Source organism: Lipotes vexillifer, unplaced genomic scaffold, assembly GCF_000442215.2.
Source record: "Lipotes vexillifer unplaced genomic scaffold, Lipotes_vexillifer_v1.1 scaffold422, whole genome shotgun sequence".
Taxonomy (NCBI): Eukaryota; Metazoa; Chordata; class Mammalia; order Artiodactyla; family Lipotidae; genus Lipotes; species Lipotes vexillifer.
The window spans coordinates 2078387-2099136 of NW_006779087.1; the positions used below are offsets into that span (position 1 = coordinate 2078387).

General features: G+C 37.0%; 1 protein-coding gene and 1 pseudogene across 1 annotated transcript in view; both read left to right on the forward strand.

The window, feature by feature from the left end:
• The window catches only part of TMPRSS12 (transmembrane serine protease 12), a 38428-nt gene that overhangs the window by 16971 nt on the left and 707 nt on the right, over positions 1–20750 (forward strand). Inside the window, exon 4 of the mRNA XM_007452356.1 lies at positions 16886–17028. Coding sequence (XP_007452418.1) covers positions 16886–17028 — 143 coding nt within the window. The remainder of the gene's footprint in view (positions 1–16885; positions 17029–20750) is intronic.
• On the forward strand, positions 3156–3721 carry LOC103091369 (60S ribosomal protein L12 pseudogene; annotated as a pseudogene).

Below are 20750 nucleotides of genomic sequence, written 5' to 3' on the forward strand. Positions count from 1 at the left end.
AAAAAAAAAAAAAAAAAAAAAATTCAAGCCTAGGTCGGCCTGCCTCAAAACTCACATGTTTCCATTATATTATATCATCTCTCACAGTGTCATACATTTTCATGATCTGTAAGATGAGAGCAACAATACCTTATCAGAGAGTTGTTTTGAGGATTATATTGGCTCTCCAGCAACATGGCAGATTACATGCACACACCAACCTTCTCACTGAAAATTATTAAAGAGAGAAAATGCATAGGTCAAGGACTGAGTGTGAAGACAGGAACTTAGATAACTGGAGCACAAAAGCTGCCTTTCATCTTGAGGGTATTTGTCAAATTGGTAACATTGAATATTGATTTCTGTGGTTTCATAGGCCTTCAGAGGCTTGAAGAACAAAGCCTGCTTGAGTGTGTGTGGCGAGACACTCATAAAGCTGGAGCTTCAGGGCTGTACTCTAAAACTGAGTTAGACTCAAGACCCAGCTGCATAGTTCATATACACATAGTTCATTTCAAATATGATATAGGTAGATTGAAAGTAAAAGGATGGGGACTTCCCTGGTGGCACAGCGGTTAAGACTCTGTGCTCCCAATGCAGGGGGCCGGGGTTCAGTCCCTGGTCAGGGAACTGACCCCACATGCATGCCACAACTAAGAGTTCGCATGCCAGAACTAAGGAGCTGGCGAGCCACAGTGAAGGAGCACACCTGCTGCAACTAAGACCTGGCACAACCAAATAAATAAATAAATATTTAAAAAAAGAAAGTAAGTAAAAGGATGGCAAAAGATATACCATGGTAACATTAATCAAAAGAAAAGCTGGAAAAGGGGGAAAAAAAGGAAAAGAAAGCAGAACTGGCTACATTAATATCAGATAAAGTAGACTTAAGAGCAAAGAAAATTACCAGGGACAGTGAAGAACATAACATAATGATAAGGGTAAATCCACCAAGGAGACACAGCAATCAATCCTAAGTGTGTAACCACGGAACAGCAGAGATACAGTTTCTTAAAAACATATGTGAACATACATACACTTACGATATAACCCAGCAATCACACTCCTAGGCATTTATCCCAGAGAAATGAAAACATAAGTCCACACAAAAACCTGTTCAGAAATGTTCATAAAAGCTTTATTTGTAATATCCCCAAACTAGAAAAACCTAAACGTCCTTCAATAAGTGAATGATTAAATACACTGTAGTATATCCTTAATATGAAACATTACTAAGCAGTTAATAGGAATTTACTATTGATATACACAATAACTTAGATGGGTCACAAGTGCATTATGCTTAGTGAAAAGAAGCAATTTTCAAGAGGTCACATACTGTGTGATTCCATTTATACAACATTCACAAAAGGACAAAATTATAAAGATGGAGAAGAGATTACTGATCCCTGTGGGGTAAGAAGGTTAGATAGCATGGAGATCTTTGTGATGATGGAATAGTTCTGTATCTTGATTGTGGTGGTGATTACATGAATCTACATATGCCATAAAATGGTGTAGAACCACACACACACACACACACACACACACACATACACACACACACACATTGTTCCAATGTCAATTTCTTGGTTTTGACATTGTACTTCAATAATACAGATAGAACCATTATAGGAAACTGGGTAACGATTACACTGACCCTCACTGTACTTGCTTTGCAACCTCCTGTTAACTATAATTATTAGTAAATCAAGTTTTTTAAAAAAATGAATCCTATATAACAAAAGCATCCTCGACCCCCACGCCACCCCCAGGATTGCTAGGAAAACTGATTAATGGAAGACAAAAAATGAAGAAATTTTCCCAGAAAATATGTAACTACAAATACCACTCATATGCCCCAAATCACTCTGAGGAGACTAGAAAGCCTCAAGGTTAGAATTTAGTTTAAGTAGTTCCTAGACTGTTAATGTTCTCTAGGTGCCTGAGAGAATCAAATGCCAATAATTTGTAGAGAAACCCATTGTCATCTGAAACCTCAAAGAATTTCACCAAAGTTTCAAAGAAAATGGATTATAAGTTTTAAAATTGCTAAACACCAAAGGAAACAAGGCACAACAGACCTCAGAATAAGACCTACAAAGATTTCAGATACCAGAATCATCAGATAATATATTTTAATGTTTAATGGGACTTCCCTCATGGTCCAGTGGCTAAGGCTCTGTGCTCCCAATACAGGGGTCAAGGTTTGATCCCTGGCCAGGGAACTAGATCCCACATGCCGCAACTAAGAGTTCTCATGCTGCAACTAAAGTTCCAGAATGCCACAACTAAAGATCCTGCATGCAGCAACGAAGATCCCACATGCTGCAACTAAGACCTGGCGTAGCCAAATAAATACATAAGTAAATATTTTTTAAATGTTTAATATATTGATATTACAAGAATAAAAGATGTGCTTAAAAAATGAAAAGGAGGGCTTCCCTGGTGGCACAGTGGTTGAGAGTCTGCCTGCCAATGCAGGGGATGCGGGTTCGTGCCCCGGTCCGGGAGGATGCCGCATGCCGTGGAGCGGCTAGGCCCGTGAGCCATGGCCGCTAAGCCTGCGCGTCCGGAGCCTGTGCTCCACAACGGGAGAGGCCGCAGCAGTGAGAGGCCCGTGTACCAAAAAAAAAAAAAAAAAAATGAAAAGGAGATGTGAAAAAGAACCAAATAACTGTGACAATTAAAAAATACAAAAATTGAAATAAATTCAATGGCTAAAGTAGTACCAAGTCAGAAAGAACTTAGGATTCCCAGATTAAAATCAACTAAATATCAGTTCACAATCAAAGATCACTAAACACATAAGGAAACAAACCATAATTATGAAAGTCAACAGAAATAAAACAACTGATAAGGCCCCCCCAAAGATCTCAGATATTAATATTTTGGGTACAGAATATAAAATTAGTATATGTGAATTGTTTAAAGAAATAAAAGAGTAGAATTAAAAATGAGCGATAGATCTAGAGTGATCAGGCAGATTTAAAAGAGAACAAATAGAATCTTTAAAAATGAAAAATGTAATTGCCTAAGTTTAAAACTCACTGGATGAAATAAATATCCTATTAGACTCATCTGAAGAGAGAATCTGTGAATCAGAGATGTATATGAAGAAGTGCCTAGACTGTGGCACAGAGAAAATAAAGAGAAAGAGCTTTTGGCTCTTGGCTCGGAGGAGGCCAAGGTGCAACTTTCTTCAGTCATCCTGAATCTGGTTTCATCGACACCAGCCACCTCCACCATGCCGCCTAAGTTCGACCCCAGCAAGATCAAAGCCGTATACCTGAGGTGCACCAGTGGGGAGATTGGTGCCACGTCTGCCCTGGCCCCCAAGATCGGCCCCCTGGGTCTCTCTCCAAAAAAGGTTGGTGATGACATCTCCAAGGCAACTGGTGATTGGAAGGGTCTGAGGATTACAATGAAACTGACCATTCAAAATAGACAGGCCCAGATTGAGGTGATACCTTCTGCCTCTTCCCTGATTATCAAAGCCCTTGAGGAACCGCCAAGAGACAGAAAGAAGCAGAAAAACATTAAGCACAGTGGAAACATCACTTTTGATGAGGTTGTCAACAATGCCTGAAAGATGAGGCATTGATCTTTAGCTAGAGAACTCTCTGGAACCATTCAAGAGATCCTGGGAACTGCCCAGTCTGTGGGCTGCAATGTTGATGGCCACCACCCTTACAACATCACAGATGACATCAACAGTGGTGTGGTGGAATGCCCAGCTAGTTAAGAACTGCAAAGAAAAATAATTTAATAAAGGGTTATTTGACAACCAAAAAAAAAGAGAGAGAAAGTCAAGTAAAAGAAAGTCACATATATACCTAATGAGAGCACTGGAGAGAACAAATGAAGAGAATAGAGGAGAGGCAATATTCAGTGGATTTGGGTTGAAATTTTTCTATCACTGATGAAAGACAACATGAATCTAGATACAGTAAGCACAACATGAGCCAAAACAAAATGTAATCCCTTTTCATACAGTGTAATGAAATTGTAGAAGAAAAAAACAAAGAGCTGAATATAGCCAGAGATAAAAGAGAAATCCTTATAAAAGAACTAGAGATTGGCTTTCAGAAAACTTCTCAATAGCAATAATGACAGTCAAACTACAATAAGATACCATGATCAAATTACTGAGAGGAGAAAACTATGAACCTACAATTGTGTATCCAATAAAATTATCATTCAAAAGTAAGAGTGAACAAAACAATTTACTACCAATAATTTTTCAGAGGAAATAAGAAATATATCAGAAAGAAAGAAAACGATGCCAGTGCTGCCAAAAGGGAGGTATGAAATGAAAGAAGCGAGCAAAATGATTCCGGGCTTTCACTGCCGTGGCCTGGGCTCACTTCCTAGTCAGAGAACTGAGATCCCGCATGCCGCATGGTGCGGCCAAATTAATTAATTAAAATATTAAAAAAGAGAAGTGAGCAAAGAAATAGGTAAAATCATAGGTAATTGTAAGCAAACATTGTCTGTATACAACAGTGGTTCTCAACTGAGGGCACTTTTGCCCCCAGGGAACATTTGGTAATGTCTGTAGAAAATTTTGGTTTTACCGTTGGGCAGGGGATAAGCATGCTACTGGTTCTTAGTGGGTAGAAGCCAGGAATGCTGCTCATCCTTCAATACCCAGGATAGTACTCGTACCTTCCACAACAAAGCATTATCTGGCCTAAACAGTAAATAGTGCCAAAACTGAGAAACTTTGGAATAAAATAAAAACAATGAATATTTTGTGGAATTTTAAAAAAGATATTTAAATACTTGGAAAAAAAGCATGTATTTCAGAATGGGTAACCAGAGTTAAAGTGGTCTCAGGTCCTTGTATTATTCAGGAAAAGTGTTAAAATACTGATTAACATTAGATTTTAAGCATGAATGGTCAAATTTCAATAACAGAAATAGAGGATACAGCTTGTAAATCAGTAGAAAGAAACAGAAGGAATAAGAAAATAGAGGCAAATAAAATCTCAATCGATAAAAAAAAATCAAGAAAGGAGAAAAAAGAAGCATAAAAAAGAAAACTAGAACTATATAAGGCATTAGAAACAAGCCCAAATATATCCATAATCATAATAAGTGTTAATGGGCCAAATCACTAGTTAAAAGAAAGATAATCAGATTAGGAAGCAGGAAATTCAGCTTACTTTAGCAAGCCATACTTAAAATGTAACGATATGGAAGGACTGAAGTAAAACAATAGGAAAGAAATATACCAAGCAAATTCTAATTAAAAGAAAGCTGGTATTTGCTATACAAACAGCAGACAAAATAGACTTTAAGATAAAAGAATTATTAGGGGTGAAGAAGGTCATTATATATTTAGAAATGATTCACCTCACCAGGAAGATAGCACAGTTCTAGACTTGTGAGGCTAATAACTAGGATCCAGATAATATTAAAGAGAAATAGATAGAACTGTATGACGAACATTATAACTTCCCTATAATAGTAGGGAATTTTAACACAACTCCCTTTTTTACTATTGGCATATTAAGCAGATGAAAAATTAGTAAAGATTTATAATGTTCGAAGTAGGAAGCTTGATTTAATAGCCAAATCAGAAAATTCTGCACCCCAAAATCAGAGAATTTCATCTTTTCAAGTACAGGTGGAAACTTTATAAAAACTGACCACTTACTAGGCCATATAGCAAATCTCAAAATTCAAAGAATAGGCAATGTACAGACTATATACTCTGATTACAATTATTTTAGCAATAAGAGAGATGGGCATTTTGGCTATGATGGAATAAGGAGTTGGAAAATCCTCTTCCCCCAACATAAGTATAAAATGGACAAAAACTGTCAAAAGCAACCATTTCAGAGCCCTGGAAATCAACCAAAATGCACAATAAATTGAAGAGTATTTGTTTATTATAAGCAGCTAGAAATTTGGGTAAAAAGAGGAATTTGTAGTTTTCTTGCTTGTGGCTGCTCCTAACTCCCCTCTCAGATCAGTCAGTGCAATAGTTTTACCAGGTTCATAAGGGAAAAGGATCTTGGTACCAGAGGAGATGGACTTGATTTAGAGCAGTAGTTGATAATCCAGTCTAGCAGCACTGTCAATAAAAGTAGTAGACTCAAAAAACTAAATAAAATTTTTAAAAATAAAAATAAATTTAGGGCTTCCCTGGTGGCGCAGTGGTTGAGAGTCTGCCTGCTGATGCAGAGGACACGGGTTCGTGCCCCGGTCTGGGAAGATCCCACATGCCGTGCAGCGGCTGGGCCCGTGAGCCATGGCCGCTGAGCCTGCGCGTCTGTAGCCTGTGCTCCGCAACGGGAGAAGCCACAGCAGTGAGAGGCCCGCGTACCGGGAAAAAAAAAAATAAATAAATTTTTTTGAAAAGTATTAGACTCAGCAAGAGATGAATGGGGGAAACCCACAGCTCTGCTGTTCTGGGATTGTGGTCCTAGATGCAGCCAGGAGTGGAACAGTCAGAAATTTGACAGGAAGAACCTGAAAATGAGATAGCTACAGAATGGCTAGATAAGCTCTCCAAACATTCTTGGCTTACTGGGAAACATACATGTATACATGTGTGGGAAAAAATCTGAGAGAGCTTAGCATAAAGTGAAAACCAAGGTAGATTTGAAATCTGACTGAACTTTGAACGCACTCCCCATCCCACACACAGATCCATCAGCAGAGGATGAAAGCTCAAATCATTAACTGACCAGTAAACTATGCAGACACATGGGAAAGCTCTATGAAGCCAGGTTAAAAGGTAAAAATCAGAATTAAAAGGGACTTCCCTGGCAGTCCAGTGGTTAAGACTCTGTGCTTCCAATGCAGGGGACATGGGTTTGATCCCTGGTCAGGGAACTAAGATCCCACATGCTGCACGGCATGGCCAAAAGAAGTTAAAAAAAAAAAATCAGAATTAAAAAACTGAGCAGAGACATCAACAATCATGCAATGTGGGGGAGAGAGATTACACAATTTAGGTCCAGGCAAGTTATTTTAAAAATTACAACAATATTGTTGAGAAGGGAATCAAAACCCAGAGCTGTTGCAATACATTAATCTAAAATGTCCAGTTTTCAACAAAAATATTGTAAGACATCATAAAAAACAAACAAACAAAAAACCCCACTGAAGTCTGACATATACTCAGGGGAAAATAGTAGTCAATAGAAACTGACTCTGAATAGGTTTAGATGTTGCATACAGCAGACAAAGATTTCAAAGAAGCTCTTTAAATATGTTCAACAAATTAAAAGAAATTATTGTTCAAGGAATTAAAGAAAAATGTGATGACAATGACTTACCAAATGGGGAATGTCTGTGGAGAAATAGACAATTTTAAAAAGAACCAAATGGAAATTCTAGAGATTTGAGATGGCACAAAAAAGAATCTGTGAACTTAAACTACAGCAATAGAAATAATCTAATCTGGAGAAAAAAGAGAAAATATTTTTGAAAAAAAATAAACAGACACTCAGAGACCTGTGGCACAACACCAAATGTGCCAACATACATATAACAAGATTTCTGGAAAGGGAGGAAAGGAAAAATGGGGAAGAAAAAATATTTGAAGAAAATATGGCCCCAAACTGCCTAAATTTCATGGAAAAAACCCTTAATTTATAAAAGAAGCTCAATGAACCCCAATTAAGATTAAAAAAAGAGATCCACACCTAGACTCATTGTAGTCAATAAAAGATGTGCAAGACCTGTATACTGAAAGCTACAAAACATTACATACAGAAATCAAAGAAGACCTAATAAATGGAAAGACATACCACATCCATGGATTCGAAGACTCAATATTGTTAATATGGCAATCATCCCCAGATTGACCTATATATTCAATGCACTCTCTATCAAAATCCCAGCAAGGTTTTTCATACAATTTGACAAGCTGATCCTAAAATGTGTATGGAAAGGCAAAGAACCTAGAATAGCCAAAAATTTTTGAAGAACAACAAAGCTGAAAGAGTTACTCTACCTAATTTCAAAATATACTAAAAACTATAGCCATCAAGATGGTATGGTATTGGTTTGTTTTCTGGTAGCATCTTTAGAATTTTCTGTAGATAGTATCATGCCATCTGCAGACAATGACAGTTTTACTTCTTCCTTTCCAATTTGGATTCCTTTTATTTCTTCTTTAATTGCTGTGGCTAGGATTTCCAAAACTATGGGGAAGAAAAGTGGCAAGAGTGGGCATCCTTGTCTTGTTCCTGATCTTAGAGGGAATGCTTTTAGCATTTCACCATTGAGTATGATGTTAGTTGTGGGTTTGTCATATATGGTCTTTATTATATTGAGGTATGTTTCCTCTATGACCACTTTCTGGAGAGTTCTTATTGTAAATTGATGTTGAATTTTATCAAAAGCTTTTTCTGCATCTGTTGAGATGATCATATTGTTTTTATTCTCCAATTTGTTACTGTGGTGTATCACATTGATTTGTGGATACTGAAAAATCCTTGCATTCCTGGGATAAATCCCACTTGGTCATGGTGTATAACCCTCTTAATGTATTGTTGGATTCTGTTTGCTTAGCATTTTGTTGAGGATTTTTGTATCTATGTTCATCAGTGATACTGGCCTGTAATTTTCTTTTTTTGTGATATCTTCATCTGGTTTTGGTATTAGGGTGATGGAGCCTCACAGAGTGAGTTTGGAAGTGTTCCTTCCTCTGCAAGTTCCTGGAATAGTTTCAGAAGGACAGGTGTTAACTCTTCTTTAAATGTTTGGTAGAATTCACCTGTGAAGCCATCTGGTCCTGTACTTTGGTTTGTTGGGAGTTTTAAAATTACTGATTCAATTTCAGTACTGGCAATTCAGATTTTCTATTTCTTTTTGGTTCAGCCTTGGGAGATTGTACCTTTCTAAGAATTTGTCCATTTCTTCTACGTTGTCCATTTTATTGGTGTATAGTTGCTTGTAGTAGTCTTTTATGATCCTTTGTATTCCTGCGGTGTCTGTTGTAACTTCTTTTTCTTTCTAATTTTATTGATTTCCTCTCCCTTTTTTTTCTTGATGAGTCTAGCTAAATGTTTATCAATTTTCTTTATCTTCTCAAAGAAGCAGTTTTTATTTTCAGTGATCTTTGTTATTATTTTCTTTGCCTGTATTTTATTTATTTCTGCTTTGATCTTTATGATTTCTTTCCTTCTGCTAATCTGGGTTTTGTTTGTTCTTGTTTGTTTAGTTTGCTGTGCTGGTTGTTTAAAAATAGCACAGAGATCAATGGAACACAATACAGAGTCCAAAAAAAAACCCCAACTTATATTTATGACCAACTGATTTATTTACACAAAATTTCTAGAAAAGGCAAACCTACACAGACAGAAATCATAACCATCATTTCCTGAGTGTGGGGCTGGAGGTGAGAACTGACTGCAAATGGGCACGGGAGGAGGACTCTTTGGAGTGAAGGAAGTATCCTAAAATTAGATGTGGGACTTGTATAAATTTACCAAAAATCATTGAACTGTGTGCTTACACTGTGAGAATTTTATGCTATGTAAATTAAACATCAATAAAGCTCTTTATAAAATGAGAAAAAAATTTTTTTCAAACCACAAATTTGGAAAATTCAACATATACTGCTAAATAACTCATATATCAAAGAAGAAATCATAATCATCTAAAATCCTTATAACTGAGTAGTAATGTATATACCACATAGCAAAACTTCAGTGCTGCAACTAAGGTACTACATAAAGGGACACTTAAAGCTTTAGGGACTTCCCTGGTGGTCCAGTGGTAAAGAATCCGCCTTCCAATGCAGGGGACACGGGTTCGATACCTGGTTGGGGAACTAAGAGCCCACATGCCGTGGGGCAACTAAGCCCACACGCCACAACTACTGAGCCAGTACACCTCAACTAGAGAGCCCGCGTGCTGCAAATACAGAGCCCACGTGCTCTGGAGCCCACCTGCCACAACTAGAGAGAGAAAACATGCACGCCACAACTAGAGAGAAGCCTGTGCGCCACAACGGAAAATCCCACATTCCTCAACAAAGATCCCGCGTGCCACAACTAAGACCTGATGCAGCCAAAAATAATAAATAAATAAAATAAAAATAATAAAGCTTTAAAACTTTTAGGTTCAGCCATATGGAAGAGCAAATATTTGACCTAGAATATTCAGCCTAATAAAGAAGAAAGGCTGAATGTTATACATTAAATGTCCACCTTTATAAAGGTTAAAAGAATATTACATGACCCATAGAAAGCAGAAGAAAAGAAATAAAGATAAGCACAACAATTAATGAAAATAAAATAAAATCAGAAAAAAAGAGGACCAACGAGGCCAAAATCTAGATCTTTGAAAAAACCACAAACCCCTGGTAAGATTGATGAGAAAAGGAGAGAAGGCACAAATATAAATAATATTATGAGTTTAAAAATAATACTTCCCTGGTGGTCCAGTGGGTAAGAATCCACACTCCCAAAGCAGGGGGCCTGGGTTTGATCCCTGGTCAGAGAACTAGATCCCGCATGCCACAACTAAGAGTCCACATGCCACAACTAAGAAGTCCGCATGCTGCAACTAAAAGATTCCATATGCCACAAGGAAGATCCCACATGCCACAACTAAGACCCGGCACACCCTAAATAAATAAATAAATATTTTTAAAAAATGAATACTTTAAACAATGTTATGCTCTCAATTTTAATACTTAAACAAAATGGATAAATTCCTAGAAAATTCTAACTAACCCAAACTAACTAAATAAGAATAGTCCTTTAAAGAGTAAAAGAACTTAATCAGTAATTAAATTTTTTTCAAAAATAAAACACCAGAACTCAGAACAAGTGAGTCAACCATAATTACCAGCAATTATTTAAGTATTATATAAATGTCTTCATAAAGAATCCAAGAAGAGAGAACATACCCTGACTCAGTGTATGAGGATAATAATCATCTTGATGCCCAAATTAAGTAAGCATAGTACAAGAAATGCCAGTATCATAAATGCGGACATTCCAAATTATTAGCACACCAAATCTATCAAGAATAGTATAAACACAAAATTTAATTAATTAATTTAAAAAAAGAATAGTATAAACAGAATTCCACATAACCAAGGTGAGTTTAACTAAGGCAGGGGTCCCCTACCCCTGGGCCACAGGCTGGTACCGGTCCGTGGCCTGTTAGGAACCAGGCTGCACAGCAGAAGGTGAGCAGTGGGTAAGCGAGCAAAGCTTCATCTGTATTTACAGCCGCTCTGCATCACTCACATTACTACCTGAGCTCTGCCTCCTGTCAGATCAGCGGTGGCATTAGATTCTCATAGGAGTGCAAACCCTACCGTGAACTGCGCATGCTGAGGGATCTAGTTTGCGTGCTCCTTATGAGAATCTAATGCTTGATGATCTGAGGTGGAGCTGAGGCGGTGATGCTAGCGCTGGGGAGCGGCTGCAAATACAGATTATCATTAGCAGAGAGGTTTGACTGCACAGAGACCATAATAAATCAATTGCTTGCAGACTCATATCAAAACCCTATCAGTGAGTGGCAAGTGAAAACAAGCTTAGGGCTCCCACTGATTCTGCATTATTGTCAGTTGTATAATTATTTCATTATATATTACAATGTGATAATAATAGAAATAAAGTGCACAATAAATGTAATGCACTTGAATCATCCTGAAACCATTCCCCCCACTGCTTCCAGTTCATGGAAAAACTGTCTTCCACAAAACCAGTGGTCCCTGGTGCCAAAAAGGTTGGGGACCACTGATCTAAGGAATTCAGGGTGGTTTAATATTAGAAGTTTCTTAATGTAATTCACCATATTAACTGATTAAAGGATTAAAAAATACCCCATGATTATCTCAATAGGTGCTGAAGAAACACTGTTAAAAACTCTTAAGTCTTGACATAGAAGGAAACTTTCTTAACCTGATAAAGGTTATCTACCTCTACAGCAAACATCATTACTACAGAAAAACATTTCCTTTAAAATCAGCAGTGACTTCCCCCACTATCACCACTTTTATTCCATATTTAGCAGAGCTTCTACCAGGTACAGAAACACGAGAAAAAGATGCAGAAGACATATGACTTAGAAAGGTAATAACAAAACATTCATTATTCACAGATGATGTCATTATATTAAAAAAGAATTTATAATCCACTGGAATTAAGAGAGTCTAGTAAAGTGGCCAGATATAAAAGCAATATACCAAAATCTATTTCATTTCTATACACTATCAGTAGTTAGAAAATGTAATTTTAAAAGTAACAGATGTCACACCCACAAGGATGACTTATCAAAAAGTTAGACAAGTGTTGATGAGGATGTGAAGAAATTAGAACTCTCATACATTGCTAGTAGGAATATAAAATGGTGCAGCTGCTTTGGAATACATTTTGGCAGTTTTTCAAAAGTTTAAACATATAAATTACCTTATGACTCAGCAATTCCACTCCTAGGTAGATACCAAGAGAAATGAAAACATATGTCCACACAAAAACCTGTATTTGAATGTTCACAGTGGCATTATTCATAATAGCAAAAAAAAGAATACCATCTAAATGTCCATCAACTGATGAATGGGTAAACAAAATGCGATATATTCATACAATGAAATATCATCCAGCCATAAAAAGGAATGAAGTACTGATACCTGCTACAATCTTATGCTAAGTGAAATAAGCCAGACACAAAAGCCCACATATTGTATAATTCCATTTATATGATACCATGTCCAGAATAGGCAAATCATAGAGACAGAAAGTAAAGCAATGGTTAGAAATAAACTATAAACAATGAAGTTAAACTGTAAATCAATAACAGAAAGATAGCTGGAAAATTTTAAAATACATGGAGATTAAATTGGATAATAGTATTGGACCAGTGTTAAATTTCCTGATCTTGATAAATGTACTGTTGTTATATAAAAGAATGTCCTTGTTCTTAAGCAGTACACACTGAAGTATTTAAGGGTTTAGGGGCACAATGTCAGCCATTCACTCTTAAATGATTCAGAAAAATTTATACACATACACATACAAATGATAGTGCAGTGTAACAAAAAGTAAACAATTGGTGAATCTGAATAAAGGGTATTTGACAATTCTTGGTAACAAAAGTTAATGGAAGTCAACAAATACGATAATACCAAAATGATTAGGTAGCTAAAAACAAATCTAACAAAAGATAGAAAAAAATCCTGAAACATTTAAAAAAGACATTAAAGAATATCTAAGTAAACGAAATGGTATAGTTTATGCCTCAATAGGAGGACTCAGTTACCAGAAAGATGTCAATCTATACTCCCTAACACCATACACAAAAATAAACTCAAAATGGATTGGAGACCTAAATGTAAGACTGGACACTATAAAACTCTTAGAGGAAAACATGAGAAGAACACTCTTTGACATAAATCACAGCAAGATCTTTTTTGATCCACCTCCTAGAGTAATGGAAATAAAAACAAAAATAAACAAATGGGACCTAATAAAACTTCAAAGCTTTTGCACAGCAAAGGAAACCATAAACAAGATGAAAAGACAACCCTCAGAATGGGAGAAAATATTTGCAAATGAATCAACAGAGAAAGGATTAATCTCCAAAATATATAAACAGCCCATGCAGCTCAATATTAAAGGAACAAACAACCCAATCCAAAAATGGGCAGAAGACCTGAATAGACATTTCTCCAAAGAAGACATACAGATGGCCAAGAAGCACATGAAAAGATGCTCAACATCACTAATTATTAGAGAAATGCAAATCAAAACTACAATGAGGTATCACCTCACACCAGTTAGAATGGGCATCACCAGAAAATCTACAAACAACAAATGCTGGAGAGGATGTGGAGAAAAGGGAACGCTCTTGCACTGTTGGTGGGAATGTAAATTGATACAGCCACTATGAATAACAATAAAAAACTAAAAATAGAATTACCATATAATCTAGCAATCCCACTACTGGGCATATACCCAGAGAAAACCGTAATTCAGAAAGACACATGCACCCCAATGTTCATTGCAGCACTGTTTACAATAGCCAGGTCATGGAAGCAAGCTAAATGCCCATCAACAGACGAATGGATAAAGAAGTTGTGGAACACATATACAATGGAATATTACTCAGCCATAAAAAGGAACGAAATTGAGTCATTTGTTGAGGCGTGGATGGATTTAGAGACTGTCATACAGAGTGAAGTAAGTCAGAAAGAGAAAAACAAATATTGTATATTAACGCATGTACGTGGAACCTAGAAAAATGGTACAGATGAACTGGTCTGAAGGGCAGAAGCTGAGACACAGATGTAGAGAACAAACGTATGGACACCAAGAGGGGAAAACCGCGGTGGGGTGGGGATGGTGGTGTACTGAATTGGGCGATTGGGATTGACATGTATACACTGATGTGTATAAAACTGATGACTGATAAGAACCTGCAGTACAAACAAACAAACAAAAAAAACAATAATAAAAAAAAAAGTTCCTCCAGAGATAAATCAAGTTGGATGTGTCTTCCAGATTTTTCCTTTATAAAAATGATCATATATTATCATCATTTCCATAAACAGAATCACACAGACTGTTCTGAAACTTACTATTTCATGTGATATCAGGGACTTCCATGCAGGTGTGCATTCCTACTTTGTTGGGGTTTTTTTAAAATAAATTTATTTATTTATTTAAAAAAAAAAAAAAGAAAGATGTCAATTCTATCTGAAAAACTGAAAAGCACCAGGTTACGATAAACCCTAACATGAGTTTTAAGACAATGAAAAAGCTCATATTCTAAAAGACCTAAGAATAGCCAAGACACTCCTATGGGAGAAAAAAATGGTGGAGAAGTTGCCATCCAGAAATCAAGGTTTATTCTAAAGCTATGGTAATGGATCAGTGTTGTATTTGTGCAAGAATATTCTAAGTGACCAGTGGAACAAAATAGAAAACTCAGACATCTACTTCCGGGTTCTCTCTCCTATTCACTTTGAAAATCTCTGGTTATTTTGAATAGCCCTATACCAATACCACACTGGATTAGTATTGTTCATAAATTGGGTGGTAGATTTACAGGTGTTCATTTCATTACTGTATTCTATAACTTATATGTTATATATATTTTTATATACAGCTAGTACTACTTCAATTATTTTAAAATAAAGCGCAGAGGGCTTCCCTGGTGGCGCAGTGGTTGAGAGTCCGCCTGCCGATGCAGGGGACACGAGTTCGTGCCCCGGTTCAGGAAGATCCCACATGCCACGAAGCGGCTGGGCCCGTGGAGCCATGGCCGCTGAGCCTGCGCGTCCGGAGCCTGTGCTCCGCAACGGGAGAGGCCACGGCAGTGAGAGGCCCGCGTACCGAAAAAAAAAAAAAAAAAAAAATGCTGGATAAACATACTGCCTGAGAATATGCCATTCTTGAAAATATTGGTGTGTGGAAGAAAGTTTCATATTTACAGCCAACACATTACAGCCATACTGGAAATAAGTGAAGAATATTATTAATAATCTTTGATTTAACATTTTTATTATTAAAACATTATAAAAATAGTGCAGAATATTTGAAAAATAGATGGGGAAATATATAATCCCACTATCATTAAATAAGTTACAAACAATTTTATATGTTTCCCTTCGGTCTTCTCTACATAATTGTATATAGCTGTCATAATAGCCTGCATTCTATTTCATGTACTTATTTTTCACTTAAGATATTAAAGGTATTTCTATATTGCTAAAATAAAATTAAAATGCTGGATAAGTATTCCAACTGGCTAGCTTTATACCAAATATAGTCACCTCTAGACCAATCAGCGCAACCAGGAGAATGGAATTCTGTGAATGGAACAGTTGGGTCATTTACCCACTTGCAGCTAAGGGTAAAATGTCTATTACTTGAAAAGCTAGGGAAGAATGTGGGGCACACAAAATATTCAGCTACCACATGTGACAACTGTAACTCTGAGACAGGCTGATGAGAAGAGATGCTGCTGTTACAGTAGCTTTCCTATGGATAAACCTTAAAATGATCTGTCCTTTAATAGTACCTGAAGTGTTATCTTATATTTTCCTATCTTTTCTGTAGCAAAGAACCACTTTATGTTCAGGAATTAGCAGGGAATTTAGGGGAGTGCATGAGTTAAAAATCTGTTTTATTTTCATATTCAACATCCTTCAAGACTTTAGCATCATTAAAAATTTAATTAAAATTATTCACAGCTTACAACATAAGAAAGATAGACCTCAGCATTTACCTCTTTCGCCCTTGACAATTTTTATATAGTTTTACTTTGTAAAAGCTATAAATCCTGGTGGCACAGTGGTTAAGAATCCACCTGCCAATGCAGGGGACATGGGTTCGAACCCTGGTCCAGGAAGATCCCACATGCCACGGAGCAACTAAGCCTGTTCGCCACAACTACTGAACCTGCACTCTAGAGTCTGCGAACCACAACTACTGAGCCCGCGTGCCACAACTACTGAAGCCCACGCACCTAGGACCGTGCTCTGCAACAAGAGAAGCCACCACAATGAGAAGCCTGCACGCCACAATGAAGAGCAGCTCCACTCGCTGCAAGTAGAGAAAGCCCATGTACAGGAACAAAGACCCAATGCAGCCAAAAATAAAATATAAATAAATAAATACCCTTTTTTAAAAAAAAAAAAAGCTATAGATCCTGCCGTGAGACCTCCAAGAAATACAAGACAGCAAAGGTAACAAAAGTAACCTGAAATTCCTACTATCTAGAGATAACTGTCATTAAGATTTGGTGAACTTTCTTTCACCGTCTTTCTAGGCATACAAACATACATACATACATGGATACAATTTTACATAACTGTTCAATCAGGTACTATGGAAAGAAAACTTGTTCATCAGGAACACTTTATATTGCTGTCAAAATGTCTGCTCTCCAAAATAATTTATTGGCATTTTTTTGTTAATAGGTAATATTACAAAAAAATTACACGAAGCAGAAGTGCATTATATTTCTCGAAGTTTTTGTAATTCTGACAAGAGTTATGGGGATATAATTCCTTACACTTCATTTTGTGCAGGTGATGAAGATGGAGTTTTTGATACTTGCAGGGTAAGACCAAATAATTTTCCTTAGCAATACTTTCTAAAGACAGAAGGGAACTTGAACAAGTCCTTTGATCACTTTCTGGTGAAGTCTTAATTCTCAAGTCTAAATGGTTTTTCTCCTTTTTTAACTATTCCAACAATCCAAATCGTCTTGCTTGCCTGATTCCTTGGTTTCTACAATCATGGTCAACCTTAATCAAAATCTGCCTTGAATCTTTTTTTCCATTACCACTTTTATTGAGATACAATTTACATATATACAATTCACCCATTTAAAGTGTACAACCCAGTGGGGTTTTAGTATATTTATAGAATAGTGCAACCATCACCATAATCTAATTTTTAGATTACTTTTGTCACCCCCGCCCCTAAAAACTCTACTCATTAGGAGTCACTCCCCATTCTCCTCTCACCCACCCCTAGCCCTAGGCAACCACTAATATCTAGAGATTTGCCTATTCTGGAAATCTCATATGAATGGAATCATTCAATTTGTGGTCTTTTGTGACTGGCTTCTTTTACTTAGCATAATGTTTTCAAGGTTCATCTCTATTATAGCATGCACTGATATATTGCCAAATAATATACCATGGTGTGGATATGCCACATTTTATTCATCCATTCATTTGTTGATGGACATTTGAGCTATATTTCTACTTTTTGGCTTTTATGAATAACGTGGCTATAAACATTTCTGTACATGTTTTTATGTGTGTTTTTGTTTGTTTTGGTTTTTTTTTGCGGTACGCGGGCCTTTCTCACTGCTGTGGCCTCTCCCGTCGCGGAGCACAGGCTCCGGACGCGCAGGCTCAGCGGCCATGGCTCACGGGCCCAGCTGCTCTGCGGCATGTGGGATCTTCCCGGACCGGGGCACGAACCCGTGTCCCCTGCATCGGCAGGCGGACTCTCAACCACTGCTCCACCAGGGAAGCCCATGTGTAGGTATGTTTTTATTTCTCTTGGAAATTTCACCTAGGGGTAGAATTGCTGAGTCAATGTTTAACATTTTGAAAAACTGCCAAACTGTATTCCCAAGTGGCTGCACCATTTTACATTCTTACCCAGCAATGTATGAGAGTTCTTGTTTTTTTTTTGGAGTACAGTTGATTTACAATGCTGTGTTAGTTTCAGGTGTACAGCAAAGTGAATCAGTTATACATATACATATATCCACTCTTTTTTTTTTTTAGGTTCTTTTCCCATATAGGCCATTACAGAGTATTGAGTTCCCAGTGCTATACAGCAGGTTCTTATCAGTTACCTATTTTATATATAGTAGTGTGTATATGTCAATCCCAATCTCCCAATTTATCTCTTCCCACCTTATCCCCTGGTAACCATAAGTTTGTTTTCTACATCTGTGACTCTACTTCTGCTTTGTAAATAAATTCATTTGTGCCCTTTTTTTTTTTAGATTCCACATATAAGCGATATCCTATGATATTTGTCTTTCTGTGTCTGACTTACTTCACTCAGCATGACAATCTCTAGGTCCATCCATGTTGCTGCAAATGGCATTATTTTGTTCTTTTTTATGGCTGAGTAATATTCCATTGTATGTATGTGCCACATCTTCTTTATCCATTCATCTGTCAATGGACACTTAGGTTGCTTCCATGTCCTGGCTATTGTAAATAGTGCATCAATGAACATTGGGGTGCATGTATCTTTTCAAATTATGGTTTTCTCTGGATATATGCCCAGGAGTGGGATTGGTGGGTCATAGGGCAGTTCTATTTTTAGTTTTTTAAGGAACCTCCGTACTGTTCTGCATAGTGGCTGTACCAATTACATTCCCACCAACAGTGTAGGAGGGTTCCTTTTTCTCTACACCCTCTCCAGAATTTATTGTTTGTAGATTTTTTTGATGATGGCCATTCTGACCAGTGTGAGGTGATACCTCATTGTAGTTCTGATTTGCATTTCTCTAGTAATTAGTGATGTTGAGCATCTTTTCATGTGCTTTCTGGCCATCTCAATAATGTATGAGAGTTCTAATTTCTCCACATCCTTTTCAGCATTTCTTACAATCTTTTTTTAATTGAAATATAGTTGATTTACAATATTGTATTAGTTTCAGGTGTACAGTAAATTGATTCAGTTATATATATATTTTTTCAGTTATATATATTTTCTATGTCTGTGAGTCGTGTTTCTGTTTTGTATATAGATTTATTTGTATTTTTTTTTAGATTCCACATGTAAGTGATAACATATATATTTGTCTTTCTCTATCTGAGTTACTTCACTTAGTATGATATTCTCTAGGTCCATCCATGTTGCTGCAAATGGCAATATTTCATTCTTTTTTATGGCTGAGTTAATATTCCATAGTACATATATATACCACATCTTCTTAAACCAACCATCTCTTGAGGGACACTTGGGTTGTTTCCATGTCTTGTCTATTGTAAATAGTACTGCTATGAACATTGGGGTGCATATATCTTTTTGAATTAGAGTTTCGATTATAGCCATCCTTGTGGGTATCTCAAGGTATCTCACTGTGCTTTTAGTTTGTATTTACTTAATGACTAATGATGTTGAGCATCTCTGCATGTGCTTATTAGTCTTTTGTATATCTTCTTTGGAGAAATGTCTATTCGGATCCTTTGCCCATTTTTATATTAAGTTATTTATCTTTTTATTATGGAGTCACAAACATTCTTTGCATATTCCGGATACAAGTCCTTTACCACATGTATGGTTAGCAAATATTTTCTCCCATTCTGTGGACTGTCTTTTCACTTTCCTGATGTTATCATTTGTAGCACAAAAGTCTTTGATTTTTTTATGAAGTCCAATTTATCTATTTTTTGTTTTGTCCTTTGTGTTTTTTGAATCTTTTTTTATTCCTCTTTTCTTCACTGCTTCTGAATCTACCAGCACATCACTCCCAAACAGTGTCCCATGCTCTGATCTTTTCCTACTCATTCTGATTTCTGCAATCCAGGGTCTATCTTTCCTGTGTCCTTTTCCTTAAAAATCGTGCTGAGTAAAAGAATCCAATCTACATACTTTCACTTATGAATTGTATTCATAAGTAAAACATCCTTACCTTCAAAAAATAATTATTCAATGCTTACCTTATGTAGAGAATTTGAAAACACCTTAGAAACATAGTCCTTATACTGTAGGCACTGAAACAGTTATCTCAGTGTTCTTACTGTTTTGAATGATTAACAGTCCTCAGTAAAGGTGTTTCGGTGCATTAACAGTCTTGTATAAACCATGACAGAGATTTGTTATTTGTAATACTATTAAGAGGACTAGCCATTGATTCCTGTTTTCCTGCACCAGCCAATGTCAACACTTAGAAAGATGCCATCTCTCGCAAGATGCCAATTTACTCCTGTCCTCTAGTTAGCAAACGACACACACACACACCCCTAAATGAATCCTTTATATATCTTAGTTCTACCTTTCCCATACAGCATTAACAGAAGTATTCTAATAGACAATATTTTCAGTATTTTTCACACTTCCTAAATTATATTTCTCCTGAGTAACTGCACTAAAAAATTCAAACAATTTGGGCTTCCCTGGTGGCGCAGTGGTTGAGAGTCCGCCTGCCGATGCAGGGGACACGGGTTCGTGCCCCGGTCCGGGAGGGTCCCACATGCCGCGGAGCGGCTAGGCCCGTGAGCCATGGCCGCTGGGCCTGCGCGTCCGGAGCCTGTTGCTCCGCAACGGGAGAGGCCACAACAGTGAGAGGCCCGCGTACCG